The sequence below is a fragment of the Vidua chalybeata genome, chromosome 12 (assembly GCF_026979565.1).
Source record: "Vidua chalybeata isolate OUT-0048 chromosome 12, bVidCha1 merged haplotype, whole genome shotgun sequence".
NCBI classification, from domain to species: domain Eukaryota; kingdom Metazoa; phylum Chordata; class Aves; order Passeriformes; family Viduidae; genus Vidua; species Vidua chalybeata.
The window spans coordinates 7,113,372-7,133,085 of record NC_071541.1 but is presented as its reverse complement, the minus strand read 5'-3'; the positions used below and the strand labels follow the sequence as shown (position 1 = coordinate 7,133,085).

The following is a 19,714-nucleotide window of genomic DNA, read 5'->3' as shown; positions in this document are numbered from 1 at the left end:
TTTTTGCCTTTCTGATAGGGAGTATAAGTAATTGTTTTTCTTCAAGATTTTCAAATAAAATATTATTGGAAAGGATACGTTCATGGTGTCACTGCTAGTGGGAGGAGTGTGCCTTGCTAGTGCAATGCACTGTGTGTGTTCAGCAGGTGACTCTGCAGGCAAAACTGCTTCCAGAAAGAAAAGCATCGGGGTGAGGTTTTCAGTCATCCAGTCTGATGGGAGAGTAGTATCTGACATGATAAATCCTGTGATTGGTCTCTCCCCTTGGCTGCTGAAAAGTCGGGGTGGCTGCATCGATGGAAGGGAGATAACAACACTGCCTGAGAGTGCAGGTTGTGCCTTATGTGCAACTCTAACTCTTCATCTCCTATTTTGCCACAAGAAAACCAGAGCACAATCAATAGGGACCTTTTTTAACCTGTTCAATGCTTTGTCTAAATGAACAGTAGCAGACATGTACTCTAACTTTGGGGTTAAAAAATTTCCCAATATCGAATATTGGAACCGAGACCATAGAGGCAGTGGTACCTTCATCCCTGGGGACACTCAAATACCCAGGTTCAGGCTTAGAGCAACCTCACCTAAGTATGAATCTGGCTCTGCTCTGGGCAGGAGGTGGAACTAGAGACCTCCAAAAAGTCTTTTCAGCTGAAATAATTGAATGCTCCTATATGGCCAGTTTAGGTACTTTACTTTTACATGTGAGCTAAGAGAAGGCAAAGAGGAGCAGGAGGGGATGTGGGGACGTGCAGCATCCACACAGCGAGTGTGGGAGCTGGCGAGCACACCAGGAGCTGCTGTGGAGCCCCAGGAACAGACAGCTCAGTGTGACTCAGTGTCTTTCTGGCTTGAGCACATCATCCACGGAGCTTTGCAGCTTTTTAGCAAACAAACACAACTTGCTGCCATTTCACGCCCTGGGAATGGCTGCTGGAATTAATGAGCAGGAGAAGGACAGGGTGCTAAACCCAGCCTGCTGAGTCTGGTGTGGTTAATCACAGGCACGGGGACTGGCAGGGAGCAATTTGGAAATAACACAACTGGGAATGTTTCTTGTCTCATTTGCGCTGATGCATCCATGCAATCAATCCATTTTGGTCGGTTGCTATTATCTCTCAGTGAAATTGCAGCTCTCTGCTCAATGTGCCCAGTCTCCTTCCTGCTGCTCCCCCAAGGGATGAGCAATTGTAAAGCAAACAGGAGGAGGAAGTTTGACAATGGGTGGTAACAGGGCAATGTGAAATAGCAAGGCAGCTGAACTTTCCAGTGCTTCCCCAAGTGTCAAGACAAATAATACCAAGTATTTACTCCTCCACAGTGGCTCTGTGTTTCTATTGTTGGTGGGAGCGTGGGAGTGGAGGCAGCGGAGGGGAGTCTGGGCTGGCTCAGTTGAGGACCTGTGGTAGTGATGGGTGTGAGGCTGTGAGCTACTGTCAGAGAAAATGGGAGTCACTGACATGTGTGTTGATTTAATCAATTTAAGCTTTCAGATGTGCTTTGTAGTGTACCCAGCAATCTGCAAAGTTTCGAGTTGCAGGGGGTGTGTGTGTTTGCAAATGTACACATATGCCTGCATTTATACACATAGAGAGGCTATAGGTCTTGTCCTGGAGAACGGGAATGAGGAATGGACAATCAGCTCACTGTTAATTGGCTTTGCTTTTCCTTTCTTTTTGCTTCCTTTCTGCTCTTCCAAGACGATAAGCTCACTGGCTCGCATGGCCACTCCCTGCAGGCAGCACGGTGGTTTGATGCTGCAGCCTGTCTTTGGGCTCTCTGCCCTGAGCATTTGTTGTATTCTAGCTGCTTGTCCCTATGGCGCTGTATCCCGTGGTTTCTGTTTGCCCCCAGCCAGGCTTGGTGCGCAGCTGACGACACGCAGGTTACAAGGGTTTTGAAATCCTCTGCTTGCTACTTGCATTAGCAGGAGAAAGTAAATATTCCCACTGCTTTTTAGCAATTCCCCTCCTCAGGCGCTGTTAGTGGCATAAGCCATCTATCAGCTGGCAGCAGGCTGCAGCAGCAACTGGCACACTTGAAAAGCCCGTGACATTGGATTTAAAAGGATCCACAGGCCAAGTAAACACTGGCAAGGCCTGGGCCTGTGGGGCAGGGAGCCCTGGGCAGAGCCTGCAGTCCCTGGCTGTGTCACCAAGGCTGGGCTTGCACAGCACAGCCTTGCTGCTGCTCCTGCAGCCCAAACTGTAGGAAAATGCTGTGCTGCCAAACAATCCTGCTGCTTCCCTCAGGATTTTGGTCTCCAACTATGCTGTGATGTTTTTGTTCTTTCTTGCTTTTCTTTTATTTTTTTTAATCTGAATAGTTTTGCACCATTTTCTGCACAGCCCCTTACCCAGATTGCAGGAGCTGTGTGATTTCCTTCCTAAAACTTGCTCGTTGGGTGATGGCTGCAGCCCTTACATGATATCTAGGAAATTAGCATTGTGTGAGAGGCCTGAAATAGAGATGAACAGTTTTCTGTCATTGGTTCAGTGTAGGATGGCACAGTGTTAGCTTATGTTCTTGTCTGGGGTCTGGGTTTAGTCCTATCAAGTTCAGGGAATGTCTCTACCTGCATCTTGAGAGATGATGCAGTGGAGCACAAATCCCCTTTTACCTCTGTACATTTGGTAAATATGCTGGCTGTTTATTGTATTAGAACAAGATTACACAAGGGTTTTTCCCCTTGTGCCTTGAGATCCTTTGCCATCCCCTGGTGTGCTTAGAGCAGCAGCTGGCAGGTTTGGTGTGTTAGGCAGTAAAGAAGAAAAAGGGAGAGAAACCATCACAAGCACAAATATAACCTGTCTATTCAAAGAGGGATTTGCTGACTTGTATGCCATCATCCTGAATGCATAGTACAGGCAAGTCAGACCCAAACACATCCCAAATGTGCCTCTCTGCTCCCCCAGCTCCTCAGCACTGCTGCTCTGCTCAGGCGGGCTTTGGAGAGCAGTGCCCATCTGGCCAGGGCAGTTCTGTCCCCTCTCACTGCCATTCTGTGCCCCTTGTACACAAGCAAAGGCACCCATGGGCATTGCCAGAGCCCACACAGGAAAGAAAGCTTTCCTCCACTTTGCTGAGTGTTGTGGGCTGGGAAAGGTTGGTTGAAGGCTGGGAAGAACCTGTTTTTCTATATAAGAAATTGAATGAATTTGTGCCCCCTGACAAGCTGAGTCCCGAGGTGCAGAAGTTCTCTCACTCCTCCAGTGACTCCTGCTGCTGTTACATACCAGCAAATAGTTTTGCTGCTCACATTTTATTTGTCTGAGGCACAGGTCTCCCAGGGAAGATTTCTGTCATCAAAACCACCAGTTTGCCTTCAATCACTCCTCAAGTCACCTCAATAACATGACATGCCAGTGTGTCAGAAGGGCACAAATCTCACACAGATGTGCAAGCTTTGAAAAATAACCAGCGAGGGAAAAGCTCCAGCCTAACCAGTCTCCTGGCACCAGGGCATTCATGGGTGTGTGGGCAGGTAGTGGATGCTCCCACTGCAGGGGATGTCCCCACTGTAGTTTTGCTGGGCACAGGGGACACTGATACCATGGTGTGGTGGTCCCAGAGCTCCATGACCCTTCCCATCTCTTGCAGCCACAACAACAGAGCAAAAGAGAATTGATCTGAAAGCTCTCTGTGAATTCATGCAGAGTGAGTCAGAAGATACTGACATCAATAGGCATTGAGGAAAAAAAAAAAATTCCCCCTTGTTTTCTCTCATATAAGTTAAAACATCCTCACCTCTGAATTTCCACTAGGTTGTCAGAGTTTGCTTAGTGTAAGTGGGAGAAGCTGCATTGGGCAGTGGTGGTTGTTTCCATGTGCTGTGTCTAAATTTGTGTCTTATGCTTGGTAATCTACCAGAGGCTTCTGCTTTCAGCTTTGAAGCTTAGTGTTGTTTGGGAGATTTTAGCAACAATACAGAACTTTTGGGAAGATACATAGTTTGAAATAGGAGCTCATGGACAGAATTTTGGTGCACCAAATGTAAATGTGAATTTCATTTAGGCTCATATAAGATTTAAGTGTAATAATATTTTATGTAAGTCTCTGGGAAGGTGTCTACAGTCAGCTTGCCCTGCCACATCATAAATTATATATTTTGTTTTCATTCCAAATGGGCTCCTAGTGGGGCCTATTTGTTACATGCAGCACACACTGCTATTTCCAGCATAAACTTCTGATGAAACTTTTGTGTTGAGAAGAGCCAACTCCTTTCCTCCTTGGAGATAAACCATCATTTTAAATTCTCTTGATGTGACTTTTCATTGTCAGCAAACTGACAAAACCTGAAACAAAAAGTTGTTTAGGTAGTTTACTTTTTCTTTTCCATTTATTGTGAAAGCAATTAAAAAACACATCTTTGCTGTTAAATATTTTAGGAACTCTCATGCACTATAACACTTTTAGCAAACTTTTACCAAGTTTCTCACTATGATGATGCAAATTCAGAGCAAACCAGTATGTAATGATCCTGAAACAACTCTTGTCCTGGTTTCAGGATGATGGGGCTGGATGTGTTGGAGGCACCAGAATCTTGTACACCAGAGGGTGCTTTGTTCCTGCTGCACTGTCAGACTGCTCTTCCAGCCCTTGCATGGGGAGGCAGCATGGAGGGCTTGGGATCGGTCATAATAAGCAGGAAAATGAAGTATTGGATACACTTGTGTTGCATCATGTGGCATCCCAAAGAGTGGAGGTTTTGGGATTGCACCTTCTGCTCCTTAGCAGTGTTTTATGTGTTTTGGGACATTTTAGAGAGAGGCTTTGAGAATCAGGGTAGTTCAGGCAACACACTGAAAATGAAGTGTGGGGGTGAGCAGGGAAAACCCTCTTGGGGCTGTGCTGTGCAGGCCCAGGACTTGGGCTCTGTGAACATTGTGGGTCCCTCCAGGATATTCCATGACTCTCCAGGGTTTTAACCGCTCCAGACAGTCGTAGGACTGGCTGTGTGTGGGAAACGGTAGTGAAATGAAAAAGGAAATGTCTGAAAAGGGCTCACAAGGCCGGGAAGCGCTGGGAACAGGGCCAGTGGGATGCACGGATCCCGGAAACGGGCCGCTGGGATGGGACGGGATGCGGGAATAGACGCTCGGATCCCGGGAACGGGCCGCTGGGATGGGACGGGATGCGGGAATGGACGCGCGGATCCCAGGAACGGGCCGCTGGGATGGGATGGGATGCGGGAATGGACGCGCGGATCCCGGGAACGGGCCGCTGGGATGGGATGGGATGCGGGAATGGACGCGCGGATCCCGGGAAGCGCCGCGCCCGCCCAGTCCGGCCTCTGCTGCCCCCTGCCGGCCCCGCCCCGCAGCGCCTCCGCCGGGACGGGACCCGAGCGGGGTCCCTCGACATCGCTGCCGGCCGCTCCCGCGAGCCGCCGTGGTTTGTGGCCTCTCACAAAAGCTACGCAGACATAAATGTAACAAGTGTGGAAAAACGAGTCTGTTCCCAAGTTCCTTTCTCGAGGGCTCCTCGATTAAGACCAGCTCCTGCCACTCAGCCAACAACAGCTGCCCAGCACAACCAGTGCTGCCTCCGGCCAGGACAGGTCCAGAGGTGCTATTTCCACTCTCCATCCTTTCACCCGGCACAGAGGTGTAAAGCCCACCATCCTTCCCTTCAGGACTCTGCTAGCCCAGGTAAAGTCCACATCATACTGCATCCCCGGTTTTAGGATTACTCTTGAACATCTGGGAAGTTCCTTGGTACAAGGACAGTGAGCTTCCTTAGGCACATCACTGAACAGCCTCACAGAGCCATGCCATGTCACGCCAGCTCCTGCTGGATACTTTCCTGCTGCCAGCAGGCAGGTGAATCACACGAGGCCAGGGTGGACACAAGCCAAAGGCAAACCTGGCTTTGCCCCCTGGCTGCTGTGGCACTGCCCAGCACACAGAACAGCTTTCTGTTCCACCTTCGCACAGTGCCCAGCAACACACAGCCCTGGACTGTGCAGCCCTGGCCTATGAGTGGAGGGAATTCTGCAACAGTGCTAACAGCTAGTCTAGAAAGAAAAAGCCACACAGGTTCCCAGAGCAGATCTAACAGTACTTGCCTGCATTTCTGAAATTTTTTTCTTAGTTTTTTTAACTTATGTGAAAAGGAAACCCACCTGAGCCTTGAGTAAAGGAGGGAAAGCATGGTACAAGCCAGCTGTGACATCTGAAAAACTTACAAGTATCTCAAATAACTCAAAATTTCTAGCTCATAAATCTTTGGGATTTTTTTTTTTTTTTTTTTTGCAATTTTCTTTGCTGGCAGCAACTTTCTTCAAATTAACATGGTTTCAGAGATATTCCATCATTTGACAGTGTGTCACAGTGACATTCTTTCTCCTCCTTCTTCCATCCCTTCATGAAGCTTGCTAAATCTGTCTTAACAAGTCCTGCCCAAGCTGCCAATTCTGTCCAATGTTCCGTTCCCCCTCTGCTGCTCTTCTTTGGACAGGACAGAAAAACGAGTTCTGGCACTGAAAATGTCAGTTTATCACTTCAGCAACTCTCTTTCTGCTTGTTTTTTGCATCCACATGACAAGGGCACTGAGATGGATCACTTAGGCATATAATAATTTTTCAGCTTAGATAGGGTCAAGGAAAATCATAAATCCAGGAAACAGCTTTTTAAAATAGCATGGTTGTTGAGATTCTGAATTTATGTACCTAGGTTTTTATACATGTACATTTAGAGTCAATGCAGGTAAGCAGCATGACAGAGGAGATGTAACAGTGACCATCATGTGTGCCTTGCAAAAATGACACACAGAAAACTTCTGGAACAGAAGATTAAAGGACATGCAGATACCTCATGAGGTTGTTTGCAATGAATTGATGTTACTTTTTTCTTTGACTGGCCTGGTGACATCACTTTATTGCTGCCACCTTGCACTAGGGCAACTTGATTTTCCAGGGCAGTAATTTATTTTCAAGATTGTATCACTGTAATTTGAACTAGAATATATTCCTTTGCCATGCATTTGCATTGCTTCTCTTGGATACAACTCTTATTTCTCTTTAATATTCCTTACCAGAGGGACAGACTTAGGTGTTGGCATGTTTCTGGTCAGGTTCTATACAGAGCAGTGCAAGTTCTGAGATACTTGACTGATCCAAGTAATTTCCAAAGGATTATGTAAAACAATGAATGGAAAAATTTGAGATTTTCATTGTTACAGAGACTGTTTTTAACTGGTGAATGTCATAATCCTCTGCATCAAAATACAGTCCAGATAGTTCATGGAGGCCATTTCAACCACAAAAAAAATTTAATATGCTTTAAAATTGTCCTTGAGTCCTTGTCACTTATGATCTTCACAATTCATACATTCGTGACAATGACTCCTCCCTGATTTGGCAAAAATTTAGTGTTGCTGCTTTACAAAATATTTTATTATTCCATGTTGTTGAGGGGGAAAACCCTGTACACTTAATATTTTTGATGGTGTACTTCTTCTAAATTCCTGTTGTTTGCTTAGCCACCCCCCAACCTGCCAAATTCGTAGTGCATGAGAAGCACTGCATGTCTGTACAGGCCCCATCAGGCAAACCTGAGCTTCCCCTGTGTTCTGAGCTGACCAGCTGTGAACTAGAAGACTTTTGACAGCTTTTTAGTTCAAGGCTCCACTGTGCTACTGAAGCTGTGTGACTTATTCAGCTGGCTTGCCTTTAGCAAACTTGGAATGTGAGCAAAACAAGCCCAGATATGTCTGTTCAGCCCAAATCCACACAGATCCACAGCCACTGAGAGTGGGGATTACATAGCATCTAGATTATAGATTTCTGAAGTCTCAATTGTGGAAATCCCCCTCAGCTGTCAGCCAGTGAGACAGCAGCTCTGTTCCATGTAACATTGTTATTTCACCTGAACCACGCATGCTTATGGCACAGCCTGAGTGAGATCCAAAGTTTTCCTTTACCCAAACCACTGGAAGGCTCCATTTAGGGAGTGTTTTCAGAACATGACCTACTACTGCCCCTTGTTCCTTCCTCCCTGCCTTACAAACTGTAGAGCATGTTCCACTCTCTTCTCTTTTGGGGAAGGTTGAAACTTTTCTTACTTCCCAACGGATTGCTCAGACAGCAGGATGATCCAGGTGCATGGATAGATTCCACTTCGCTTACTAATAACAAAAGTATCTCTGATTCTTTAATGTCATGATTATTGCTCTACTGCTTCAGTTTTTCATCATGAGAAAAGAAGGGTTCCACCATCTGTTTCAGAAATTATGATGTATTTTGATAATAGTCAATTGACAGATAAAATCCAGAAGCAGATTATAAATGGTACTGGGATTAGACTCCTGGTTCTTCAAGAACAAAGCTTTTAAATTGAAGTTTTAAACATTCCATTTCAAAATGTGACTATTGATGTGGTACACCAAACACAGCAGAGCAAGGCTTGAATCATTGCAGTTCTTTGCATCACTTTGAGGAAAAAAGCTAGTACTATATCATTTTTGGTTTTTTAATAACCCTTAACAAGAATTAATTCTATAGAAGTAATTTATTTTATATTACATGATCAAATCCTAGTCTAGTCACAGTAAATTCTAAATGGCAGCTGCTTAGAAGAACTAAGAGCCTACTTAGTTCAGATTTAAGTCCCATGTAGAACAGGGTATGGAAGCTGGGACTCTTTGAAAAGATGTACTGCCCTCAGTCTGATGTAACATAAGAAAAGGAGCCTTTATTATAAGGCTCAACCCCTACTAAAAACAGGAAAATCTGTGAAAACACCTTTTATTGGCAAAATTTTACAAACACCTTAGTTCACAAGTATGGTGTAAAAGCTTCATCCTTTGTGAAACAAAGTATATTTGTCACAAATTACAAAGTTTGTGGATTAACACCAAGTGCCTGCCTGCAAACATCTGCAACTCTTTTCCCCGAAACATATGCAAAACATGTATAAAAATTCACAGAAGCAGTAGAAAACTATTTCCAGCTCAATCTCTCTTACTGTTGATTTCAACAGAAAGTGAAGATACTTGGACTTTCTTAAGTAGTAATTGTTAGTCTTCATATGACATCTACTGCTTGGCCTCTGCTTCCATCTGAGTTTCTTGTGATTCCTCAGCTTCTGAAAGTTTTTCATCATCTAAAATTCAATATTACTGTTAGTCAAACACTCTTGGTCATATATACAGACTATATTGCAGAACTTTGTCCCACTTAAACATTTTGTTTGCCTTAAATGTGTAGTTGAATATCTCATTCTAAAAAATCCTGTGTTCAAACAAACAAAAAAATCCTTCAGTTTTTAAGGATATTATCTCTAACAGCTGTTACTGGAAAAATGGGGTAAATTCTATAGTGTCAACTGAAGCAAATGGTACCAGATTGTTTCTAACCCCTTCCTTCTCTTTGCCTACTAATGGTTTATTTATTTTATACTGAAGCTGTGCTTTTCACTAAACTGCTACTTCCTTCACAAAATCCTGAAAAGTAATCTATATATTCATATGAAAATGCATTTTCAAGACTAATACTTAAGCAAGTGTTAGTAACACATAATAACAATAACCTTCTGCTAAAGTGCACCTAGGATTAACAGTTCATTCTGCTTAAGAAGATCTAGATGGCCTTAGAGAATGAAAGTCTGCTCTTAGAGCCATCTCTGCATTTAATCAGGCCATGCTCAGGCTGTACCAATTGCTCTGTCTTTGAAAGATAGGGCAAATATACAGCAAATATATAAAACAATATTACCCATATTAGAGCACGAAAAGTTAGTGCTGATTTGAAAATATTAAGTATTTGTATGAGAAAAGATGAGTACGACTAATTATTGAATTTAGCTCTCATGTCTGACAGTTTTAGTCCCTCCTCTATCACAGATTCACAGTCTGAGCTGGTTGTCATTTACCTTCCTTGTATTTCAATTTCTTTTTAGTAAAGCCTCAAATGATACCATGGTAGCAGTGACATGTTCAAAACTACTGAAATAGGAATTATAAAATGAAATTCGGAAATAAGCACAAGAATAACTCTCTGTAAGAAATACTGTTTAAAAAAAACCAAACCTCAAATTGCTGTTCTCCATCCTCACATTTTAAAGAATACTGCTGCTTACAAATTAACCTGAAGCTAGTCAGGAAATGGCACAGTGGGTAGCTTGTAGAAGAAAAAAAAACCTCAGAGCAGTCTCAGGCTCTGGACTGCTACTGAGAAAAAATTCTGCCAATGCAAGAGGTCACCAACCTCAATTGCACAGAGCTATCCCCCTGCTGGAAGTTGTGATTCCTTTTGATCTGCTAAAACATAACCCAGTTATACCTATTACCAAAGAACAGCACTTACTCTCCAGGGTTTGCTGAAGTTCATGGATGGTGCTCAGGAGAACATGGAACTGCTTCCTTCTCAGCTCCAACTGGAATGACAAAATACATGTTGTAGGAAACAGAGAGCACATGCAGCCAAACAACCCATGGCAGACTCTACATAAATTGTATTTCTAATAAATTATTATATAACCATCTCTATGAAAAACCTACCTTATCTTCAACATTTTCTTTAATGTGAGAAAGATTTTGCAATTCTTTTCCCAAAGCTTCTAGCTGCCTGAAAAGAGATTGTCAGAGTATTCTTTAAAAATTCTGTAAAATTCTGGCAAAGTAGATTTGCTCTAAATAGAGGAGAAAGAACGATAAAATAAACTGTTTATGTAAACAAAACAAGTGAAACAATTTAGAGGTAAGGTCACTTCATGCAATTCTAAACTATTATGTTCTAGACTTGTAATTTCAGGACATTTACAAAAAAAATTAGGCCTCCAAGCTGGAATACCCTGGGCATTTATAACAATTCAGTCCTGACACAACATGTTATTTACTTGATCCTACAATACAAATCAAAGAAGCAGATTCATAGAATCTTAGAATATCCTGAGCCAGAACAGACCCACAAGGAACATCAACTCCAGTTCCTGACCCTGCACAGGATATCCCAAGAGTCATGTCCTGTGCCAGGGAGCATTGTCCAAATGCTCCTGGAACTCTGTCAGGATTGGTGCTGTGACCATTTCCCTGGAGAGTCTGTTCAGTGCCAGACCACCCTCTGGGGGGAAGAACTTTCTGCTCTCACTTGAGCTCACCATGGACCACCACAACCCTTTCTGAGGCAAAGAACAGCAGGTACCATAATATACCTTTCAAATGAGAATGGAGCACCAACTCTTACAGCCAAACCTCCAGTTTGGTCCTTCTACTTCTAATGCTTATCATAATTTATGCACTATGCAATGAGAGCAAACTGCTCCTTTAAAGGTGGATTGAGGCTGATCATCCCTGATTAATTAGCAGGCAGAGTCATGGAGGGGTCAGCAAGGAAATCAACCTTTTTTCCTGAGGCCATTGCCAGTTGCTGCAACTAGTCTGGGTAGGGAACCACAAAAAGCCCTCCAGTCCTAAGTACCTCACTGTGGATGGGAAAAGGTCTATTTTAGTGCTACCTGAGAGTGTTGTCTTTTTTTGAGCCAGCATGCTTGGTACCTCAATGGCAATACCTGAGAGAGTTGTGTGTGACATTACCCATTTCTTCAGCTTGTAGGCTCATACACTGATTTTGGAAGCATTTGGTTTCTAGCTTCTGAAAAACTTCCAATCTTGCTGTTTACACTGTGCTGTCAGGTGTAAGCAGACTGTGAGAGGACAGACTTCTTTTTCTAGTAACATCCAAGCTCCATCTGGAATTTTACTCCTTTTACTTTACATTCCAGAGAATCTTTGCTTAGCCTTCCTACCTTCATATTTCCTTTTCTAAGACTCAGTGTCATTTCTTGGTCCTCTGAACAGCTCTTCTGATACTGCATCCAATTACACTGTGGGCACTGTTATTCAGTACTTCTGCTCCTATCACTTCCTGAATTGGCTCCTGTACACTACTTGTGACTAAGCTGTTAACAGCTTCTTTTGTGCTGTATGACTCATTGTTCCAAGAAACAGACTCTTAAAAGCACAAAGAAAGTATTTTTCTAAACTTTGTCCTATTGTGCCAGATAACCTGCAAAAGCTATAAATGTAACTTTTGCAATAAACCCTTCTGTTTCTTCTCACAAGAAATTTTCTCAAGTGTTTTTAGTGATTAAGAGTTCCATGAAAAGTGTGACATTGTTAGTGAGGCTCCCTCTGTTCTGAATTAAGGGTGCCCTTTGGTTCATGGTATCATTTTCTGTATATTTCCTATACACTGAATTCTTACCAGCTATAACTTACCACTCTTTCTAGCTTTGCTTAAGAAACTTATGCTTGGATGTGTTAAGCAAAATTAGAATAATCCCTCCAAACCTAAACAATCCAGCATCCTCTAAGATAAAAAAGTATAATTTATCACAGAATTATAAAATAGTGTGGGTTGGAAGGGACCATTAAGATCATCTAGTTCCAACCCCCTGCCATGGGGAGGGACATCTTTCACTAGACCACATTGCTCAGAGCCCCATCCAAACTGGCCTTGAACACTTCCAGGGATGGGGCAGTCACAACTTCTCTCATTTAGTTGTTTCTATTCATAACTGACTTATCTGAAAAACTGCATTTTTGGTAGTTCTTTATTAAAGCCTCACTTGATAAATATCACATGCTGAATAATGAAGTAAGAAGTAGTCAAGCCTCATGAGAACTGCCTGTAATAATCAAAGTTGGGGTAATAAAATCAAGGCACAGAAAAACAACATACAAGAAAGAAATGTGTGAAATATTGTCAGTGGCTTATAGCTATAAAATGCTATTATTAGGTAATAGTATAAACAAATAGTATAACCAAATCACTTCCATTTGCTATGAAAGGCTATGAAAAATGGAAAGACAGCCTCCCTTGGCAATTTCACTGAAAGTGGGAAGAGGATAAGTGCACAGCTGCACTTATAGGGGAACAGTAATCCCACACCACATCTTTAATCAGTTTAAGAACAACAACCTCATAGATGCAATAAATCCTGGAATGTTTCTATGGCTCAATAATCTCCCCACAACTGCCCCAAAAGCACAGACAGTGATGCAAACCCAGAATGTGACAAGCAGCACTGTGAGTTACACACAAGACGGGTTGGACAACAGGTAGGTCTGCCCTGCATGCCAGGGCAGGTTATGTGTGGTGCACAACACAGCCATTTACAACTGGGCATGCAGGAACAGAAACCAGAAGGAAAACAGAAAAAAGAACCCTAGGAGCTTTCTCCTGTTTTCTCTCATTCCACCTTACTTGCTTGTGTGTTATGCATTTCAAGTGACTACTGAATCTGGCTGGTGCAAGTTAAAGGACTTCCCACCATCTCTCTTTTCTGAGCAACTCACAGGTGAACTGACATCAGATGTGCATTTACATCTCAGTTCATTTATTCACCTTAACAGTGGAAAAATTTCAACTACAGAACAATTAGCAATCCTTCTGACCCATACAGATTAGGGAAAGCTCATAAGGGCACAGAAACACAAGTTTTTATTGTGTCAAAGAAATTATATAAACGCAAGGAAAAGTCAAACTGAAATCAATGAAATGTCAAGTCTGGTGACTTCTAGTTTACTGCTCTATTATAATTTAATGTAGTTTTATACTTACTTCAGTGTTTCATGTCTGTCTGGGTGATGCTGTATGACTTTGGCCAACGCATCATATTCTGAAAGACATTTAAATAGTTAATCTAAATACTTCTGAAAATATGGATTCAAGAACCCAAACTCAGGTATCATGAAATGGCAGATTCTTTTTCCTTGAAAACCTGCTTCAATGTTTTTCAAAACACCTTAAGATAGCTCTGCATTGCTGCACACACAGTCTTTTGTGTCCGATTCATAAACATTGGGTTTAAATACAATCAAATGTATATGTACAGAAAACGGTGCTGATGTTACACATGAACATTAAAGATTTTTAGAAAAAAGTATAAAATGATGCATGTTTTTTCATTTTGAAGATTTTTTAAAAAAACTATTACACATTAATATTATGGTTATACAGGCAACTATCACAGCCATTTCCTGATAGTAATGCCATACATATGCCAATTATCTCATTCACCTGGAAAAATTTGTGCTGCAGACTGGACAGAACATACCAAAAAGCAAACACTTCAGAACTATGTTTGTGAAGATGTAAGAACTCCACGCTCCTACTGGTTATTTTAATTTCCAGTTGAGTTCAAAATTATCTACAGCATTGATCAAATCAAGTTGTATTAAAAACCTTTCCTGTTATATTTCTGAAATTTTTGGCATTTCATTTACCATGAAAAAACAATTTTTCACTTCTTCTCAACTGCTCATATTTTAGAGTGTTGTAGGTTTCAATGAATTATGAGTATATAATTTTAAAAGTACAGTAAAAATACACCTCTTAAAACAGGTGTTCAGAAAGGACATTGTTTTAGGTTTTCCTGATGCTGTATGTCATTGAGATCTGGTTCAATCTTGCCTGTGTCATCCACCCAAAACTTTCAGTAGTCAGTGGAACCCACCAGGCTGAACACAGTAATCATGATGCCTTGAACATTCAAAAATTTAGAATTTATTTGCCAATACAATGTATTCTAAAAGATTAGAAAACAATGAAGCCCGCCACTGTAAATACAGATATGGCACCTTACCCTGGCGATTTTTTCGAATCCTTTTTGCTTGCAGGATTTGTTTTTTGCATTCAGAGATCTTCTCATGGGCTGCAGCTATACTGTTTTCTTTTAAAAAGAAATAGACAGTGTTATATTGAATTCAAACAATACATGTAAATAAGCTATTCTGCTAAATTATAGAAGAACTGTTTATGACATGGTGGCTTGTTAGCTCCATTAGCTTAAAAACTATATACCTCTCAATAGGTTAAAAAAACTCTTGCTTGTACGTATTCTATGTAATTACAAGATGCTTATAGCACATATATGAGTGCTATCTAGTAAGAAAAAAAAAAAAAACCAAAACCAAAAACCTCCAAACCACTCATCAGATATATATATTATGTTCACTAGGCTCGAGCTTGGTCATAAGAGAAACTGCCAAACAGAAATGAGTAACATTTTCTCATGTTTACCTATATCCTTATAGATTTTTTCATAATTTTCCATCTCTCTCAGGTTCATGTCATACACCAGAAGAGTTTTTCCCATTGAAAATTCACACTGTGATAAAGTGCTCAGCATCCGTTGGTACTGGGTATATCTGAAAACAAGACAAGACATTTACTCTCAAGCAGCATAAAAATAGTTCCTCACTTCACAGAGCAAGAAAACAAAACTTCATGTAGCTTAAGGGACAGTTAAATAACAATTATTCAATAAAGAAAACACTTCAAAGATTCAGTGTATAATTTTTTGGAAGTGCAGTTAGAAACACTGTACACATCAATTCTAGCATCATGTCCTTTTCAGTGTAAAGTGGGTTTTAAAGCAGTGAGCAGTTTGACCCAGGGCTTTTAAATTCCCCAGCTAAGGTTGGCTCTGTGACCACCAAATTAGTATTTTAATACTGCAGTGCTTCTCTGTATACACACTGGTAATATTGTGATCTCTGGGAATTTATATCCATTACTAACAGAGACCCCACAGAAGTCTGTCACTCGTACTTTACTAATTTAGGCTTAAAAAAAAAAAAAAAAGAGAGAACGACAGCAGCAGAAATACCAGCAGTATTTCCCTTCCCTAACAGAACAAACGCAGAACTGCCAACTAAAATATCCGAGTCATGATCCTGCTGTAAGAGCGGGACTCCTGGCTGGATCACGCAGCAGGCACAGCCATCCTGAGCGCATTCGAGCGGTGGGGGCAGATTTCACGATACAGCCCGCAGCCTTCAGTGATTTCTGACCCGTCTGTAGCCCTCCTCTCCCAGCACAGTCCTCGGCGTTTGTCCTGCAAGCACCACAGAGCCAAAGAAAAGCAGCTGTGCACATTTTAACGCGGATCTCTTCCAAATGGATCGAGCCCTGCTTTCCACTGAAACGCAAGCTAAGCAGTTCCAAGACTTAAAAAACCAAAGCAAAACAATAGATACCCTTCCTCCTGAGATCCGGAATTACACCACTTAATGAAACTCTTCACCAACAAATTGATCCGCCTGTCGTCGCCAGCTCCATCGCCATCGATCAGCAGCCGCTTGCGGATAACTTCATCTGAGGAAAAACTCCCGTTAAACCCTCACGCCATGGCAGCCGCCTCCCGGCGCCGCGCGCGGCTCTCTCCGGGCCCTTCGGGGAACGATTCCCGGAGCCAGAGCGGGCGGATCTGCTGAGCCGCGGGGGCCGCGGGGCCGGGGCCGCCATGGAGGCCCGTCTGCGGGGTGAGCGGCCCCGGGCTGGGCGCGGGGGCCGCGGCAGCCGCTCCCCGGAGGGCGGGCGGGGGGCGCGGCGCTGCGGGGAGCCCCGGCGGGGGTCGCGGCGCGGGGCGGGAGGAAGGAGGGGAGGATGGAGAAAGGGAGGGAGGGAGGTCTCACCGTCGGTCACGGCCCCCATGGCGGCGAGTGCCGGAGCCGGCGGGGCGGCGGCAGCAGCGAGTGAGGTCAGCTTCCCACAATGCAGCCGGCGAGAGCGGCGGCCATGGAGGGGGAGGCGGCGGCTGCTGGGGCCTGAGCCGGCGGGCGGCGGACGCGCGGCCCGGGGAGGGCGGGCGGGCGAGCCCCGCGCCCCGCGTGGAACCGGCCCCCTGGCGAGGGGCGGCCCCGCCAGGTGAGCGCCCCACGGGGGAGGGAAGCGGCGGTCCCGCAGCCAGGCTCCACCTCCCCGCCCCCGCCACCCGCACCGGCCCCGCCGCCCCCCGCCCGGCCGCCCCGCCATGCCCCCGGCACATGGTCCCGCGCCATCGAGGCCACCGGGGTCGGGGGCGCCTCGCCTGCCCTCCCGCCACGGCCCTGGCTCGGGGTGTCCTCCCCGGGGTGCCGTCACCATCGCCCTCGGTGGTCCCGAGCTCCCCGCGCTGGGCTCCCGCACGGCCGCGGCGGCGGCGTCCCACCTGCAGCGATGGTGGTGATGGCACAGGGGAGCGGGCGGACGGTCCCGCCGTGGTGGCCATGACCCAGGGGGCAGGTGGACGGTCCCGTCACGGTGCCCGGTGTCATTGACGTGGCACTGTGAGGGTGGTGGGATCCCCTGTGGCTGGAGGGAGCGGGAGCGCTGGCTCCTCGGTGCGTTTTCCCTGGTGAGGACGTGCCCATGGCACAGGTGTCAGGGCCGCCCTTGGGCTCATCCCCACTCGATGCTGGGAGGACAAGCAGCCGGGCCTGGGCCGTGCCAAAAATTGTTCTGATGTTTCCTGGTGAGTTTGACTATGATCAGCAGATAGGAAAAATAGTTGTTTCTTCCTGTCCTGGCAAACTATGGTGGTGCTGGAAAAAAGTTGCTAGAGGCATCTGGAGAAAAGAGATATGAAGGTGTTACCATGTATTGAGTTTTAGGCTTTTGGTCCATAGGCTTGGATGCTTGGACAGTGCTGGTAATGTTACTGTAGTGTATATCGCAGTAGCTGAGGCGTTACCAGAGCCTGACACCTTTCTATTCCCTCTTCATTTTGGTTTGGACAGTTACCTTGCTGTCTTGTTCTGCCGAGCACTATTCATTGACAGTTTTAGGGTGGTGGGGAAAATCAGGGTGAGAAAAGAACGAAGTTAATATGTGCTATAATCTGTTAGTTCCTGGTTTTAGACCTGTGAGAGATTAAGAGGTGCTTTTTTGTTCTGGATAGAGACATTTAAGAGCTCTTCTGGATTTCTAGTTTGTTTCAAGTCAGTCCTTTGTCTTCAATGGGTAACTGATCAGGCCCTTTGGAAGGTTCTATTAGGGAAGCATTACTGGGAATGGTCATTAAAACTCCGCCAGAACTTTTAGGAATAAAGCGTTTCCAACATAGGAAACTTGGATAAGTGGCTTCTGTTCTTGAATTTTTTATGTACTCTTATGTGATTGGCGAGTGATATCATTTTATATGAAAACCTAACGAGCTATCCAGTTACCCAGCTTTGGGCCAAAGAATGGGCCATGCGTTCATGAACTGTGTAAACTGTACTAAAGGTGCTCACTTCTATGAACTCTGATATGTTGCCATTTAGTCGGTTTGACTAAAAACTTTGTTTTTCTTAAGGCTTTGGTCACGATGGTACAGCCTAGTATTTTACCAAAGGGTGAGAAGAAGACCTAGCTGAACTTCTCTATGCAAATTTTGTACAGTTACTGCCTTTCTCTCTTTATCCACTTATTTCCTTTTGGAAGTCTTAGGCATTTTGAAGCATCCAGTTTAATCAAGCTTAATATTTGTCTTACACCTCTCTGAGCTCTTTCCATTTTCTGAGCCCTTTTGGTTTTTATCACAGAGAGAAGTTGGTCAGAACAGAAGATTATTATGGGTGAAAATCCACAATTATTTATTTAATCATCTCAGAACTTCTGTGTGATTTTCTGTCATTTAATCCAATACAATTTTCTGACTTTTTGTTCATCATTCCACTCTTGGTCAGATAGTCTTATTAAGCTCTCCAGAATGACAAATAAATAGTCCTTGAGTAATCAATTTAGAATACAGCAGTACATATGACTAGTTAATAATATTTAATGACTTTTGTTCCATTCTTCATATGTGTTACTAATTACGAGCTTCTATGAATTTTTTTATTCTGGGTCCTAAGCTCATAAGAACAATTTTGAGAACAAGGCCATTATTTTTCTTTTTAAGACAGGGCTTTCAGGCATCATCAATGTTCATTAACTTTTCTCCTTTAGAATGGAAGCAGAACTTGGTAAATACATCATCAAGAATCTCACTAAGGCTAGATATTGATGCAACAATATTCTCTCTCAACAATGTTCTCTCCCCTGCTCTACTTTGACATATTAAATATCCATGGGATGTTTTTGCTTGGGAAGCCAGTTCCAGCTTGCTGGGCTCCTGTATGCATTTGAGAATTCACTGTGCGTTAGGAGTTTTTGTTTTGCTTTGCTCCATTTCGAAGCAGAATTCCTTTTCTTGTAAGTGTGAAACAACCTTTGTTTCTTGTGTGTGGAGGGTGTTGCATTGGACTGTATACAGCCATGTCTTTGCCATCAGTTCAGTGTGATGTATGGTGTAGATCTCTGGAACAGGATTGACTTACTCTTATTTATTTGTACTTCATCACTTTGGGTACTCTGGGCAGATTCTATCAGCTACAGGCTTTTATATAATTCTTCAGCTGAACCTTCCCTAAAGCATCTGTAGTGGAGATTCACACAAGAGGAAAAAAATTTTGCACGAGGGAGAGCACTTTTCTTTGTGCCAGCTCTTTTGGAATAAGTACCTGTATGTGCTTTCAGCCAAGCTAAAATGTCACACAATTTTCCCTCTTTCCTGGAATTCTTTTATGTGTGCCATATGGTAAGACCCTGGAGCAGCTTATACATAATAATTTGTTGCACATCTGTCCGTGTCAAAAGTGTTAAATAATCCTCTGTAATGTTTCCAGGTGACTCTGGATGCAAGAATTATAACCTAGGTAAGTTTAGTGCTGCAAGATGTTACACGTGTGTGGAACTGGCTTTGATTTTTCATAAGTATACTTTATTTTGTTCCTGAAAATATGGCTTTTAAGTGCACTGATGTTTTTTTTATTGAGGAAATCTGTTAATGCTGAAGTTTTCTTTCCTGAGAAACAATCTATGAGAGCAAAAGTTTAAAGTGACTGTATACCTCCTCCCTTTTTCTTTAACTGTGTCTGTATATGATTTTTTTCCCAACCACACAAAAAGTTAAAGGGGAAGAAGCT

The 19,714-nt window shown here is 43.5% G+C and overlaps 2 protein-coding genes across 2 annotated transcripts in view; one reads left to right on the top strand and one right to left on the bottom strand.

The window, feature by feature from the left end:
* Positions 1-8,728: 8,728 nt before the first annotated feature.
* On the bottom strand, positions 8,729-16,586 carry THOC7 (THO complex subunit 7). Its single transcript, XM_053953453.1, has 8 exons — positions 16,421-16,586; positions 15,983-16,100; positions 15,024-15,151; positions 14,587-14,673; positions 13,563-13,620; positions 10,499-10,565; positions 10,305-10,374; positions 8,729-9,102 (listed from the first exon to the last, which is right to left on the bottom strand). Exons 1-8 carry the CDS (start codon positions 16,437-16,439, stop codon positions 9,035-9,037), a joined length of 615 nt encoding a protein of 204 aa, XP_053809428.1. The 5' UTR covers positions 16,440-16,586; the 3' UTR covers positions 8,729-9,034.
* Positions 16,132-19,714, top strand: part of ATXN7 (ataxin 7) — an 86,854-nt gene continuing 83,271 nt past the window's right edge. Inside the window, exon 1 of the mRNA XM_053953450.1 lies at positions 16,132-16,267. The gene's annotated coding sequence lies outside the window, so the exon portion shown is untranslated. The remainder of the gene's footprint in view (positions 16,268-19,714) is intronic.